Source organism: Gastrolobium bilobum, unplaced genomic scaffold, assembly GCF_033153095.1.
Source record: "Gastrolobium bilobum isolate Gb01-03AN ecotype WA unplaced genomic scaffold, APGP_CSIRO_Gbil_v1 utg18713, whole genome shotgun sequence".
Classification (NCBI taxonomy): domain Eukaryota; kingdom Viridiplantae; phylum Streptophyta; class Magnoliopsida; order Fabales; family Fabaceae; genus Gastrolobium; species Gastrolobium bilobum.
The window spans coordinates 195,530-212,144 of NW_026896840.1; the positions used below are offsets into that span (position 1 = coordinate 195,530).

The 16,615-nt window shown below is 34.9% G+C and overlaps 2 protein-coding genes across 2 annotated transcripts; both read right to left on the reverse strand.

The window, feature by feature from the left end:
- Positions 1 to 7,182: 7,182 nt before the first annotated feature.
- On the reverse strand, positions 7,183 to 10,087 carry LOC133302270 (exocyst complex component EXO70I-like). The gene is made up of 2 exons (XM_061502025.1): positions 9,275 to 10,087; positions 7,183 to 8,517 (listed from the first exon to the last, which is right to left on the reverse strand). Exons 1-2 carry the CDS (start codon positions 10,085 to 10,087, stop codon positions 7,183 to 7,185), a joined length of 2,148 nt encoding a protein of 715 aa, XP_061358009.1.
- Positions 10,088 to 14,772: 4,685 nt separating this feature from the next.
- Positions 14,773 to 15,879, reverse strand: LOC133302277 (uncharacterized). Its single transcript, XM_061502032.1, has one exon. It carries the CDS (start codon positions 15,877 to 15,879, stop codon positions 14,773 to 14,775), a length of 1,107 nt encoding a protein of 368 aa, XP_061358016.1.
- Positions 15,880 to 16,615: the final 736 nt, after the last annotated feature.

Genomic DNA, 16,615 nt, shown 5'->3' on the forward strand with positions numbered 1-16,615 from the left:
ATTTATTTGAAATTATTTGCTCTTATTCATGTTTAATTTTGCGAAAAATATTTATGCTTTTTTTGTAAATTTTAATTAATGAAAATTATTATAGATTATAGTGTTTATAATGTTACTCTCCTTATTTTAGCATAGATTTTATGTACTTTCTTATTTGAGTTTGATTAGTGAGCTAAGATGTACAATTGTTTATATTGGGGATTAGAATTTGTGCATAAAATATAATTTAGCTAATGCAATATGAATTTTAAAAACACGTGTTATAAGATTTTTTATATTATTTGGGCATGATTATTCAGAACATTATTTGTGTATTATTAGAGTTCTTTATTGATAAAAATCATTGTATGCAATTATCTTCCCAAAAGAAGTTATTGTATGCATCAATTTTCAAATTTGCATTGAGTTAAAATTTAAAGTAATGTGAAATAATTATGTACTATGTACTCTGCCCAAATGAGAGTTCATAATATGCTCATTATTTTGTTAAAATTATTTCATTGCTCATAATTAATATAATTGCATTTGTGTAATAAATATACTTTTGATATGAACGATAACAATTCTATAATAGAATTGTTGATGGGATTGAATTGTGATTAATGGAGATGAGATCTAGATTTTTATTTTATGAATTTTGATCTTGATAGGGAATTGTGTGTTAGCCTATAACTAATGTAGAGAACATACTTGAGGTGTTTTTTAGTAGGAGAGATACGATTAATTTTGTGTGATCTTAAAGTTATTGTCGAGTCAGTGAAAGATAATTGCTCAGTTTTTGATGTCAGGATATGAGTTTATTTTGAAATAAATTTTCTATAAGGTCTCTTTAAGAAGAATTTTGAATTCTATATCCTTTTTAAATCAACATGGATTTTATTTTACATTAATGGTGATTTGATGAGGTAGTGACTTTCTTGAGCTATGATGAAAATAATTTTTGTTAGTATATTTACCTTAAGGTCAGTGGGAGAAAAGTCTATTTTCTTGTATTGTACGTGGATGACTTAGTTATTGAGAATGTTAACTGACTCTCTAACCAAATGACTTAGGCCCATGATATTTGAAATGCATGTGAAGAACATGTGCACTGTGAGTTGCTTTGATGTGCTTGGTTAGTGGGAGTTTGAGTTCTTTGTTTTTTACTTATTATGTTGAATTGTTTATTACAGACATAATTGATATTTGGTTGATATATAAATCTCTTATGGAGCAATTGATAATGCATTGAATTTTGTTATTGTATATGTTGCATATTTGTGTTTATGTTTATCAATTGTGAAATTTTGGAACTCAGTGTCGTTGGGACCACTGTGCCTGTGGTTGACACTATGTTGGAGTTTGAGGCATGATAATAAAATTTTGGAACTCAGTGTTGTTAGGACCACTGTGCATGTGGTTGATACTATATTGGAGTTTGAGGCATGATTTTGGAACTCAGTGTCGTTGAAACCATCATGTCTATGGTTGACACTATATGGAAGTTTGAGACATAATGGTGTTGTTAGGACTAAGGGCGCGTAGTCGACCCCATATTTGATTATATGATGAATTTTTGATAAACCATGGAATTTTTCTGGCTTTAAGGCATTTGAGAGAAATTTGAGGACTGACAGAGAAAATAGCAGTTTTGCTGTTGTTGGATCACATTGGTATGCTATTTTATTGCTACACTCCACACTAATGACTAGTCGACGGAGTCAAGTAACATTTATGACCATAGAAGGTCTTATATCAGTAACAGTATAATCACCGCTTGATTCAATGTTATTTGATTTTAGTTGGATGGAGTCATATTCAGATATCGCACCTTGGATCATGTGTTTTCTTAAAATGTGGCCACATTATAAGAATTAGTCCTTAGTCCGAGAGTCATTTTCAAATAACTTATTTTCCTTTTCTCTTTTAAATTAAAGTTTTACAATTGATTTTGCCCAAGTGGGAGAATGTTAGAAATTTTTATAATAATTGTGCGCTTCAATCAATTGTAGTTTTTCTTATTTTAATAAAAACGGGCTAAGTCATGATCCATATAGGGGTGCAGTATAAAGCCCAGTTAACTGGTGATCCTTTTGATTTGGGTTTGGATATCTGTAAACTAATTTGTGTGGGTAACTGTGTAGGCCTAACCCATAGGCCCATGATGGGAAGGGGACTAGGGTTGATAAGTTTGGCTAGGTCCCCTCTGCATTCACAGTGTGTGGAAAACCGTCACTCCACAACTCGCCCCATCGACAGTTGTGATCAAGGAGTGGTATAAATTGTAGAGGAAAATTCTGGTCTTTCCGTTGCAGGAGCATCATAAATAAGAAGCCTCCAAGAAATCAAGAATCATGTCTTGTTTTAACAAGTAAGCCTAAAATTTTTGGTGTTTTAATTTCATATAATCTCATCTTAAAATTTCTTACAAAAAGTTCAACTCAAAATTTTAGAACAATCACGAAAACGCTACATGGACGACAATAATGTTCAACTTTCTATACTTTTTCTCTTTCTCTTTCTTCCTATCTTCTCTTTGCTTCGTCTTTTTCCATCATTTTTGATCAACAATGTGATCAGCTTCCTAAACATTACCTGCAATGATGGAGTCGCTACGGCAGTTTTATAAGGTGATGAGCAACTTGAATGGAGGAGAATTTACTTGCGAATTCTTTATTGGCTATGGCGAGACAAGGATGAGCCAATTGTCCAGAATCAGAAAATGTGGTATTAGGAAACATTTGTCTGCCATGCACTGCGTATGCTTGGTGAATGTGTCTTTTTCTAGCACCTTTTCAGAGGAGCAGGTGGGTTCTCACTATTTCTTTGTTGAAAATTAATAATTAATTAATAAGTTTGGTTCTTAATAAATAATAATTGTTGATTGGCGAAAATTAACGGTTAAGATTTGGTGTCAAATTTTAAAGTTTGACACCGATATCAAAAGATCATATCTCATATATATATATATATATATATATATATATATGCACTATCACATGAGGGAAAAAAGAAAAAACGAAAAGAAAAGAAACAAAAGTGGAGAGTAAGAAAGGAAAGAAAGAGACTGAGAGAAAGAAAGTGAGAGGAGGAAAGAAGGAAACAAAACAGAGAGAAAGAAAATAGAGGAATTAGCAAAGAAAGGTAATATTGAGAGAGTAAAACTTTCTCTTATTTTTCTTCTTCTTAATTATTCTAATAAAACTGATTATTACTTTTAATAATGTTGTTATTTTGCCAAACTCTTTTCTTTAGATTCTCTTCTGTTTGAATTTATTCTGGAATTTTATTATTATCTTTTATTTAAACTTTAAATTCTTTTACAGTACCTTTAGTTTATTATTATTTAGTTCTAATTTTTTTTCTTTTCAAAGAATGATTATCAGACTAAATAATTATTTGGTATCAAATAAAAACTAAAAGAATGTGTAATTTTAACTTTATAAAGCTGCCTTGAGGTGACCCACAAGGGGATCATAATGGTTATAGGATAAAGAATATCTTATCATGGCTCAAGCTCCGTCATAACATAACTTTTCACATGTAGAGGCTCACAGAATTGAGGATTTAATTAGCTTCAGTTAAATATTATCCAATTTATTATTTGTTATTATTTTATTTGAGAGAATTATGTTTTCCGTTATTACGGCTAGAAAGATTATAATTAAAAAACCTCAATATTACTGAGATTTTCTGACATTTCTTTGTTTGTGCTAGCATTTCTAGAGAATCATTATGCCTAGTCTATGTTTTACCAGCCAAAATTGGGAAATTTCCACCTACTTCTATAAAGACCATTCAGAGTTTTATTTTATATTAGAAAATCAACAAGTGGTTGTTGTGTTTTATCAAGATAAAGTGAAAGCATTTACATATAGAATAGTTTTAATGAAGTTGAAGCAGTATATAATTTGTAACTTTAAGTAGTTAAGATGTAATATATGTACTCAAATGATGTAACATAGTTTAGGAAGTAGAGTCTGATATAAATTATTTAGGATATAAAATATATGTACTTGACTAAAAGTTATGTATAAAGTAACTAAGTAAAGTTTGCTATATAAATCGATGTTTAAAAATTTACACTACTTTTTCTTTATTTACTTATTATTATGAAGACATAATATGATATTCTCTATATTATAGTTAAATAGAAGAAGTTACAATATATCCCCCCTTAAAAAACTATTTAAGAATAGTCAATTGTTAATACATATTACTACTAATTTAAGAAATAGTCAATTGTTCGATAATATGAATAAATTATAACTCCAATAAAAGTTATCATCATTTAATAATATTTTTCAATTTAAACCGTGAAAAGAGTAATTAAATCTTGTGGTGATGTTATTACCAAAAAAAAAAAAAAAAATCTCGTGGTGATGTAACTTGGTTATTGTTACTCGCTCATGAGTTTGTACTTTATAGCATAGTAAGTTACATTGTACCGGAAACAAAATGAATTTGTGACTTTATAGTTAGGGAAATATGTCTCTTCAGCCGCAGCGAAAGAAAAATTTTCTGTAGCAATTACATACTTTTCAAGATACGAAACTCAGGATACGAAACTATATTCTAAAAGAAACTGTATCCTAAGAAGCATCTGACTGTGGGAGATAACTTTTCTCCAACATCAAAAGATTAATAGATAACTTTTCTGGAGCATCAGGAGATTAATAGTTTAACTGTTAGTTGCGTTGCATTCTCAGTTTCTCGCTGTAAAAAATGATACTACTGAAATACTTCTGTTCATTGATTACTTTACCTCTTCAATTGAGGTGTATAAATACACAAAACAAGATTTTAAACTTCCTAAAAATCCTCTAACAAAATAAAGAATCAAATACTTTGTTGCTGAAACAGAAAAACAAATATTCTTTGTTACAACAACTTTCTAAATTTAAACTACCTAATCTAACACTCCCCCTCAAGTTGGTGCATGGATGTCATACATGCCTAACTTGTTGATTGCATCTTTTAGAGCTTTTCCAGAGACTGCCTTTGTCAAGATGTCTGCAAGTTGGTTTTCTGATCTGATGAAAGGAGTGGTGATAATTTTCTGATCCAGTTTCTCTTTTATGAAGTGTCTATCTACTTCAACATGCTTCGTTCTATCGTGTTGAACCGGATTATGAGCAATTTCAATAGAAGCTTTATTATCACAGTAAAGACTCATAGGAAGATTATAATTAATTCCCAAATCATTCAGAATATTTTTAATCCATAATAATTCACAGACACAGTATGCCATACCTCTAAATTCTGCCTCAGCACTGGATCTTGCAACAACTTTTTGTTTTTTACTACTCCAAGTGACTAGATTGCCTTCTACTAGTGTAAAATACCCTGAGGTAGATTGTCTAGTCGTTTTATCACCAGCCCAATCAGAATCAGTAAATCCTTCAATGTCTTTCTTGTTGTTTTTTGAAAACAGAATGCCTTTTCCAGGTGACCCCTTTAAATACCTTAGAATCCGATATACAGCCTTCATGTGATCTTCACTAGGAGAGTGCATAAACCTGCTTACCATCCCTACTGCATATGCAATGTCAGGCCGAGTATGTGAAAGGTAAATGAGTCTTCCTACTAGTCATTGATACCTTCCAATGTCAGTCTTCACTTCGTCAGGATACACTCCAAGTATATGATTCATTTCAATGGGATTCTCAGCTGGTTTACAGCCTAGCATTCCGGTTTCTGATAAGAGATCTAGTATATATTTTCTTTGAGATAGAAATATGCCATTCTTGGATCTTGCAATTTCTATCCAGAGAAAGTATCTTAAAGGACCTAGATCCTTCATTTCAAACTCAGTTGCCAACCGATTTTCCAGGGACTTCATCTCATCAATGTCATCTCCAGTTAGTACCATATCATCAACATAAACTATCAGAATAGTTATCTTCCCTGCTCTATGTTTATAAAACAGAGTATGATCACAATTACTCTGTTTGTACCCAAACTTTCTCATTGCTAAGGAGAGGCGCCCAAACCATGCCCTTGGTGATTGCTTGAGTCCGTATAAGGCCTTTTTCAGCTTGCAAACTAGATCTCCATTTGATTGAGTTAGTTTCACTCCTGGTGGTATATCCATGTAAGCTTCCTCCTCTAAGTCACCATTTAAGAAAGCATTCTTTACATCAAACTGTTTCAAGGGCCAATCCCTATTCGCTGCTAGTGAGAGTAAAATCCTTATAGTATTGAGTTTGGCTACAGGGGCAAACGTCTGTTGATAGTCAATCCCATACTTTTGTGTATATCCCTTGGCTACTAGTCTTGCTTTGTACCGGTCTATACTTCCATCTGCCTTTAATTTTACTGTGAATACCCACTTACACTCAATTGTCTTTTTTTCCTTTGGCAGAGGTATTAATTCCCAAGTTGAATTTTTTTGAAGTGCCTCCATCTCATCATTCATTGCTTTCTTCCAGTTGGGATCATCAAGTGCTTCCTGTACACTACTTGGAATTGACACACTAGATAATTAATTAACAAATAAAGCATATGATTCATTAGTGGAGAGAGGTCTATTCATGGTAACACGTTGCTGCTGTTCACGCCGAACATAGGCGTATGAAGCTTCAAGATCCAACTTAGGATCCTTTCTTAAAATCTCGTGGTGATGTAACTTGGTTATTGTTACTCGCTCATGAGTTTGTACTTTATAGCATAGTAAGTTACATTCTATTGGAAACAAAATGAATTTGTGACTTTATAGTTAGCGAAATATGTCTCTTCAGCCGCAGCGAAAGAAAAATTTTCTGTAGCAATTACATACTTTTCAAGATACGAAACTCAGGATACGAAGCTATATTCTAAAAGAAACTGTATCCTAAGAAGCATCTGACCGTGGGAGATAACTTTTCTCCAACATCAAAAGATTAATAGATAACTTTTCTGGAGCATCAGGAGATTAATAGTTTAACTGTTAGTTGCGTTGCATTCTCAGTTTCTCGCCAAGCTCAATCGGAATGTCAGGCTATAGTAAACATGACTTTCCAAGTTTTGAATTCAAGTAGGTAAAAAAAAAAAACCTAAATAACAAAATAAGAGGAGGAATACATGGTGAGATATTTATCCGGCAAGGTCACAAAGTAAAAAAGAGATAAACACACGTGATAATAAACATGTGCACAAATTTTGACATTCAATTCCTTTGTACGTATATATGTTTTTTTTTTCCCCTACAGATCTAGCAAATCCTCAAACATCTACATTGCCTGATCTGGACCGTCTAAAATCCCTGATAATGATATCACCCTCCAAAGAGGCAGCAGAGTTACGTCCAACATTCCGATCATTATTAGAGCTCCGCCGCTTCAACTTCACATCACCACCGTCAAAAGCCTTCCCAACCAACCCTTGCAACCTCTCAGGACTCAAATACCCTTTCCTCTGCAACACTCCCGAGTAAGACTCCAAGAACTTGGCATAAGCTGTCACCACAAGCTTCATTGTTGCTTCTCTTATCTGTTCTCTCAAATCAACATCTGGTATACTATAACACCCTCTGTGCCTCTCACAAATCTCATTCAAACACTTGAAGAATGCCTCAATCTTTTCCATCACTAACCTTCCAATAGTTTCCTTCCCTTGTTCCCTCATATCCTCTGTATCCAAAATCCTCACCAAAACTCCCCAAGCTTGCTTCTGATACATGTAAGCTGATTCTTCTGCCACTGCCTTGTAACCATCCTTCATATATTGCTCGCCTAATAAATCACCAAGCTCTGTGTTTTTTGTCCTCATATAGATGTACCAGTAAGTGTTCATTGTAAAAACATGAATCATGACCTTGTCCCTACAACAAGAACGTTTAGACTCGATGTTTCTTTGAAGTGCTTCCATGACATTGCAAATGGCATGCTTTAACAAATTCTCGTCCGTTTCAGGTTTGGATAATATCCCAGCTTTCCATATTTGTTCTGTTCGGAGAACCTTAACCATGGTTGTTCTGTAATTCTCTGTGGCAAGGTACTTGAGGTAGTTAATGGCGTATCTTACTAGTTTTGGAACGGAACCATCTTGTGGGGGTGGAATGCCATCAGTGTTCCCTTCTATTTGCAAACCAAAATCCCAGAAAACTTTGCTTGAAGCATCGATTATGAGCTTTTCAAGCTCCCTGAACCGCGTGCAGATATCAACACCAGCTTCGCCATCAAAGATTTCAAAGATCTCGGGTTTGAGTTTCTCTAAGGATTCGAACATGTCCAATAGCTTGAACAGCTTCTGAGGCTCTTTGCTGCTTCTGGCAACACCTTCTCCGAACCGGAAGAACACGGCCATGATCTTGTCTGATATTTTCACGAAGCATTCTGGCCAGACTAGTCCGTCCATGATTTCACCCAAAACTCTTTCGCAGAGTTTCTTTTCTGAGAGGAGAACTTTCTTTGCAGCTACTTCGAAGTGTTGGATCCAAAGGGTTATCCCTGTTTCCAAGCTTTCCCACTCCATTTCATCGATTCCTTCTGGTGTATATGTTCTCAGGTAATCAGGGTTTAGCTTCATTAGTGCTTTGGCAGCCCTTCTATATCTTACCTGTTCAATCATCAACACAAAAATAATGATTAAAACATTAATCATTATTTCCAAATTCGGATTAGCCTAAAACTCTCTAGATCAAAATTTTGATTATAAGTATTTCTAACATAAAAACACGGTAATATAAAAGCATATACAAGCACGTGAACCAAAGGGTTGTTTCATTTATGGTTCAAGCATTAGGTATGCAGCAACTGTATTAAAAATTTTGTGGTATCAAAAAGTTGAAAGGGAAAAATGTTCGTCAACGATGGTCCTATTAGTTAAAATTAGTGTTTTTTAATTGAAATTTAAATTAAAAAAAATCTTCTCACTTTCATTCCATGATTTTCACCGTATATCTCTTTCTCTCGTTTCAAATAATACAATTTTATGTTCTTTAAAAAAATAAATATTGATTCCAAAGTCAAAATTGAGTGTTAGTGGATAGACTCCCCCCACTTTTTCCCTTTTTTTTATTATTTATCTTTATAGGTTCTCACTTACTTTGAGGTAGAAGAAAAATATTAAAAAAATAAATAAATAAAAAAATTTAAAAAAAATATTGTGAGGGTAGCTGGAGATGATTTTCTCCAACATAAAATCATCTCCCTAAAAATAAATGGTTTTAGTACTCATCTCAACTGTTTATCTTCATTTATAATTACTAATCCCTTATAAAATAGGGTCATCAAATGCACAGATATCAAAGGTTGAGATAAGAAGAAAGACTTATGTGCGTGTGATTACAAGAATATTCATGATCGAAGGTTACCTTGAGGTAGATGTCAATACATATATCTAGGCAATCATTGGCAGCAAGAGTGGATGAAATTCGTCTCAAGACTGCAATTTCCAGTTCTGAGCCCAATTCGCAGCCAACCTTGACATGGTCAGTGTCATTATCAGCATGTTCGCGTGACATATCTTCTAGGCTCCGATGCTTCATTTTCAGTAATAAAGCCTCAAACTCATCCTGCATATGAAGCAAAGCCTGGTCTAGCAAACCCTCAAATCTCATGCCATCAACTTCGGTTTCGTAAAGTGCTTTGAGAGTGATAAGTGCCTCTCGTAGCCTCTGTGTTCTGTATTGATCCGCAGCCTTTGTTCTGCTTATGAACTCCACCACCTCCTGAAGCCTCTGTATCACTGGCTCAACCTCTTGGCATATGGAGTTAATGGCCTCGTTTAACTGATCCACGCAATTCATGTAATCGAGAAGCTTCTGGAGCCGTTTTGGTTGTGTCTTCTCCGCTGATAGTTTTGATGAGAGATCAAGAAGATTGTTCTGTAGAGACTCTGTGAGCTTGAAGGTGTCAATGAGTGCAAGAGCAGGAGAAATGGCTCTGTTGATTCTTGTATCAAGTGCTTTCCTTGACATGGCCAAGGATTGCAAAGGGGTGATTCTTCTTGATGCTGTAGACAATGATCCTTGTAAAAGATCAAACCTTGTCTCCATCATTCCCATGTTTTCTTCCATTTCCTCTGAAGCTCGAAGGAGAGCTTCTAAATCAGAACGTGCTGACTCAAGCTTGACAAGCATTGGATCTTCGAAATCACTAGTTTTGGATGCCACCAACAATGCCATTGTCGTTGAGCATTTCATTTCAAGGTTTCAGTTTCAGGTTTATAAATATATACATGAAGAGAGAGAGAGAGAGAGAGACACACACACACAAAGAGAGTGTATTGTTGAAAGGGTATGGTTCGATGTGAACAAGGACACAAATGGCATGCGTTTATAGGAAACAAACAAAACGACAACTGGGCACTCAGAATATGCAAAGCCGGTGTCCTCATTGGTCGTTGGGCCCAACTCACACGGTTTAACCTTTTTGATAATTATAATCACGCTGACATTGACGGCCGAAATGGGTTCTAATAATCCTTTTTCTTTTGTTTGATTTTCTGTCTATTATATACCATGCTACCTATTTTATTAAGAAAGAATACCCTATAGGAACGCCCACACTAATTTTGTTTAATAGTTCTGGTTGTTTATTGATGCTCTTCTAATATTGCTATATATAATTTTGCTTTTGCTCAAACCTTGAAGTTCTGCCATATATATTGCCCACAACCTGTACATTATGAAATTATTAGTGTATTAAGGAATAATTCTAATTAATAAAGAATTAATTAGATGAGAGGCCTAATTAGAAGAATTAAAATTAACTTGTGGAAAAGGTTAAATAATGACAGTTATGGGATAAAAATGTAGCTAGACAAAGTTACCCGAAAGTTAAAAGTAAAATAATAATTATTACCACAAAAAATATCTTAATTCAATATGTCAAGTTTGAAATGATCAGAGTTGAGTGAACGAGATAGATAAGTTGGTATCCACTTTGTTAATATAACTCACTTAAAGTGTTAGAAAACACAAACTCTCTCTCTCTCTCTCGTTTTCTTCTTCGTCTGCCGAATGCTTCTCCATAGCTGAAGAGGGTTTTTCATTTTTCTCCATCTTTGAGCTCCACTTATTTCCTAAGGAAAACAAGAAAAATCACTCATAAATCTCCTCTCCCTCACTCTCATTCACCATTCCCACTTGGTAGTTGAGTTTGAGAGAAAGAAATACCCACTTGGAGAGGGTTTATTTTTGGATTGGTCATGAGCTGAGGAAGAACAAGGGTGTTGGAAGCTTAGATTACCTTTCTTTTCGGTTGTTGAAGCCTCCAAGGTAAATACATCCCCTTTGTTGATTTATGGAAATAGTATGATTTAGGGTTATGTAAATTGGGGTTTTGTATGAATGAAAGATTGAAGTATGAAACTATGTATAGAAATGCATGTTAGGTTAATGGGAGAGTTGAGTTCCTGGGTTAAGTGACCATTTATGCAAGAAAAAATTGTTGTTTTGGCCTGTCTAGGAAGGATTCGAATTTTTTTCGACAGATTCGAATCCCCACTATTAAAATGATGAAAATTAGCTTATGTGAGGAAGGGATTCGAATCCTTCTCAAAGGGATCTGAATCCCTACTGCTGTAATGAGGATAACATGATAAAACATGGATATACTAGAGCTAGGGAACTCCAAATTGAGTGCGGTTTGGACCTATATGAAGTTTAACACTTAGGGCTATAACCCTATAAAATCTTAGAACCATTGGGTAAGTGGATTAAGAGAAGTTTCATTGAGAAAGTTGCAGCCATGTTGCTAAAAATTCAATTTGAAGCAATCAGTTTGTGACAAATATATCTTGAGTTGTATAAGTTCAATCGAGGCATATAATATGTCGTTGGAAAGGTCAAGATGTTCAGTTTAACATAGTAAAATCTTAAAATTAATGAGAAGGTAATTTAATACCAGTTTTGAAAAATGGTGAGAGCAGTTTAGTGCCAAGCTAGACAATAGAGTTTATTTCTTGGATTATTCTTCAGTGAAAGCAGTCATGGACTCTATTGTGCTAGAAAAAGATTTCTACATTACCATAGGTTAATTAGTGATAATGATATTGCAAGTAATATAGATTCATAATGAGTATGAATAGTAAGTAGTGATAATGATACTTGTAATTACTAGTTTTATAATTATGGTATGATTTGTGTTATTATTCATACTTGAACCTTGTGATAGGTGGTACTAGTGAGAAACTAGTGTGGACCCTATGGTTGTCTTGGATACAAGGAGTACATTGGAGGACGTTGCTTTGACAGGTAAGCTTTCGGTCCTTAGGGTTGATCCCCCTTTTGTTCCACCAAACTCCCAGGGAGGTTGGTTTTATATAGGGTATGTTTTTGTGAAATGTTATGATTTGTGGCATGTATATGTATGTATGCTTGTTTGTGTGCCACACAAGACGATGATTTCTTGTGTGAGGTGTAAGACGGTAATTCCTTACGCGTAGTGTAAGATGGTGATTCCTTACACTTGGTATGTTATAGGACAGTGATTCCCTACATAATGCATACATGTTGTATTCTCTGGCCAGTAGGATTCATTATTACACACATGCATTGATATACATATTCTGATGCATACATGATTTATACACTATGGTTATACCTGAAATGGACTTAGGGGTGGAGGAGCCTTCCAAGGACTCCTAGTTTACTGAGATGGCTGATCTCACTCTGTTTGGGGACTTACATTTCAGGTAGAGATCGATGGTGTTGAGGCATCGCATGGCAGGAGGCCAAGACAATAAAGTGACATGAGATTATAGACTTTATTTTGATGTTTACATGGCATGATTCATGAGTTTTATTATCATTTGAGATGTATATGTCATGTTATTCTTTTAGAGAGCGTAGAGGGTGTCTATGCCTATGTGCATAAAACTTGTATATTATGTTTAGAGAAGCATGTGCAAATTTATACAAGATATGAGTTGTATTTGCCTGCCTGCTAATTGTATGGAGTAGATACTTGAGCCTTGAATTGGCAAGGATTGTTTAATAAGTCATTGGCATGGAGACTTTAATATACAATCCATGGATGGATTCTAGATTGAAGAAATGAGATATACTGTCTATCAGGTGATGTTGGGACAGTGAAAATTATCCCTAGATGTCTGAATTACAGACAGAATGTCGTCAGATTTATTTTAAAAAGATTGAGATGCAAGAAGGTATCAAATAGTTTTAATGGAACAAGAAATAATTAGCTAATTGCAATATACACTACAAAAAAACAGGCATTTAGCGGCGGTTCATTTTTGGTATACGCGACGGTTACAACTGCCCCTAATTGCAAAAATGCATTTAGCGACGGTTGTAACCGTCGCGTATACCACAAATGAACCGCCGCAAAATGCCTGTTTTTTTGTAGTGATATAAGAAAGAAAAAGTTTATTCATGTTTTTATGTTAAGACTAGTAGTGAACTATAAAGCAAGCTTCCGCGTTTAACTAATTAAACATGTTGCGCTTAATATCATTTTGATGTTAACAAACCGGTTCTAGAATGAGGTGTTACACCTGCATTTTGTTTTTTTTGTTCTAACGGTTTTTTTTTATGAGTCTAAATTGTTACAGAATTTATCAGCTGGCTTCTAATTGATGTGTTATTGTTTCAAACCATTGTTGTTGCCTTTGTTTAATGGTTACATCGATTTAACTTTAATCCATGTTTTTCTATGCCAGTTTGTCATACACTCCGCTCACCATGTTGCATCAAAACAACGCTAAGCCAGAGTTGGGACATTGAAAATTACACTTTCTATATCCAATATTAATCTGTATTGAACTTTTGGAAGTATACACAACCATTTACCACACAAGGACAGCTGTGTGGGTCTCTTAGAAGTTCCAAATTTTGTTTTATTGCACAATAGAAGCTAACTTTCTAAATATGACAATTGGAGCTATATATTGGCAATACTTCCGACGATTAAAAGTTGTCTTGATTCATTCGTTTAGTTATTTCATGCTGAAAATGCTCTCAAGTTTTGACTTATTGATTAAATTGATATAATCTTTTTAAAAAAATTAAAATAATACAATTTAAAAATTATTTATTAAAGTTATATAATTTGACTATTGCAGTTGAAATGATATATATAAAGTTTGTGGGACTCGTGATCGAATTATATTATTTTGGTGAATAATTTTTAAACTATTTTTTAATATTAATTTTTTAAAAGTATATTACTTTGTCAATCATTATGAAACTTTCTTAAGTATTCTTCTGATTTAGCATAAAATCCAGAGAGGCGGTTTTTGCCGAATACTCTAGTTTTCTTCTTCTGATTTAGCATAAAAAAACTAAGCAGTTTTCTTCTTTTATAAGTAGTTTCATAAGCTTAAACCAGGGTTGGAAATGCACTGTATGCAGATAAATTGCACCTGAACCCATTATTTTATGGTCCTTTTAGACGTTTGAGTTTACCAAAGGAGATACGATCGAGGAAGTGTAAAGTGTGCAATAGAAAACCTTTATTTTATTTTATTTTTCTTCTAATAATATATTCCTTATATGCGAAGCCGTAAGCTTTTCATTGATAAACTAATTGAACTCGACGGCATTACATACGTCGATATAATTAATTAGATTATTTTCTTTGTTCCTAGTGATCTCATAGGATTTCTGTGCATGTAAAGAGGCGTGACACGCCACTCTTTAAAGGTGAATTATGCATATGGAAATTAAATTATATAGTAAATATATAGCTCGGTCCTTAATACATATTTTGAGCACAAGGTCTTGTAGACATTTTAGTTAAAGAAACTTAGAAAAACTATATACTTGATCCCTAATACTCTATAACTATATATACATATATATGTATCTAGCAGCTAGACTCACTCAAGTGCAGTAACTAAAACATTTCAAGTGTTGCAACTTGATTGAGAAGCTTCCCTAGTACGAGTGTGGAACCTCCATGTGAAGTGGTAGTCCCTGGATTCGCATGACAACTTAATAACATCACAGAAAGCATTGACCGAACACTTCTTGTGTTGAGTTTGCCATTCTATCGTCACCCAGCATGAAAAACCATTTGATGAAAGTGGTATACTTGAATCACAAAGATGTAGTGTTATCTCTCCACTGATCCTCTTGCATGATGAAAGACATTGAAGCCTTCCATCACCACCACAATTAACCATGGATTCAAGCCAAGGACACTCAGGTTGACCCACCATCTCCTTGTATGCAGAATTCGCCATCCTAACTCTGTTTTTTGAGTCTGATATAACAGCTGGCAAGGCCTCAGATTCAACCTCTTCCTCAAGCTCCTCTGGTTTTTTGGGGGCATGAGACATTGATGGCAAGGTTGAGTTTTCATTAATGCACCCAACCATTATGCAGGAACAAATGGGGCGAACTGGTTGAGGTGCTATAACATTGTTGGTAGCTGGTTTTTGCAGTTGCTGCAAGAGATCCTTTTCTTGTGGAATCTCTACTTTAGTGTTGAAATCGATAACCTCTTCTTTACGAGGCATGGTTAAGTCAAATTTGGGTGCAGGGCCTTGTTCACTGAGGATTGTAGCAGAAGGAGAACATGGAAGAAGTGGAAGTGTTACTAAACTTGGATTGGTGGCAGTAGTGTTTTCCAAGCTGCTACAATTAAGCACCCCAAGTCCATGGTTAGGAAGAGGGAGTTGTTGAGGAAGGGGAGAAGGAGGAGCAAAACTGTGTAAAGAAAGGTTCTTTGCAGGAGATGTTATATGACAAGGGGAACAAAATCCTAAGACATGAGTCTTCTGTCTCTTGAGAGAAGAGGGTAGAGCAATAGAAGCTCTACCTCTCTTTCTGGTCCTTGTGGGCCTTTCCTGCAACTGTGGCCACAGATTCCTTAGGTAAGGAGACTGTTTGATCTTTAGGGAGAGGGAGGAATCAGATGAAGACTCAGGCTTTGGAGCTATTGGCCTGTACCTTGACATAATTTCAGCTGTTTTTACTGAATTGGGATAAGGATTTAAGGTCTTGATCATGGTGGCACCTCTGATTTCTTGAGTAAGCCCCCAAAAACCCAAAACCAAACTAAACCAACCTTGCTATTGACTAGTGCAATGGGACACATGCAGATGGTGGGGATGCCACAATGAGGGTAAGGGGGAAGAGTTATAAAGGAGAGACTTTTGTTAAGGTTAAGGAGATGAATTTTTATTTTTATTTTTTTGATACAAAGGAGATGACTTTTTGTTTTGAGGGGTTTTGAGTTTTGAGAAATAGTAGCCAATGAGAGGAGGGCAACATGAAACAAGAAGGAAGGAGAAAAAGACACTTGTTATTGTATGGTGGGTACGTGTTGGCGAGACTCATGAAAGAGGACATGTGGTGATTGGGCAGAAGGAGTGGGTCCATGCATGGTTACACATAATATTATTGGATAAGGACAGGGTGTGGTAGAATGGGAATATGAGCGATTTTGTCAAAGGTAATGGTCTCAACCCATTTAAGAAGAGGGAAGAGAGAAGAGCAGGGTTATTATGCTTAAAGGGCCTGGCATCATAACGCGTGTGGTGTAGGGTGCCATGCATGAAAACACATATTAGGATTGGTTTGGTCGCCTTGTCTTTTCCCTTAGTTTCATGATACAGTCCCCTTTCCAGTCGGTTTCATTTGTTCCATTTCCACCTGTTGCATCCACCCTTTCCTATTACATGCAATGAATGAGATATATAGAATCTGATTGGAGAGTGAGTGTTGCGCACCAACTCATGAGTC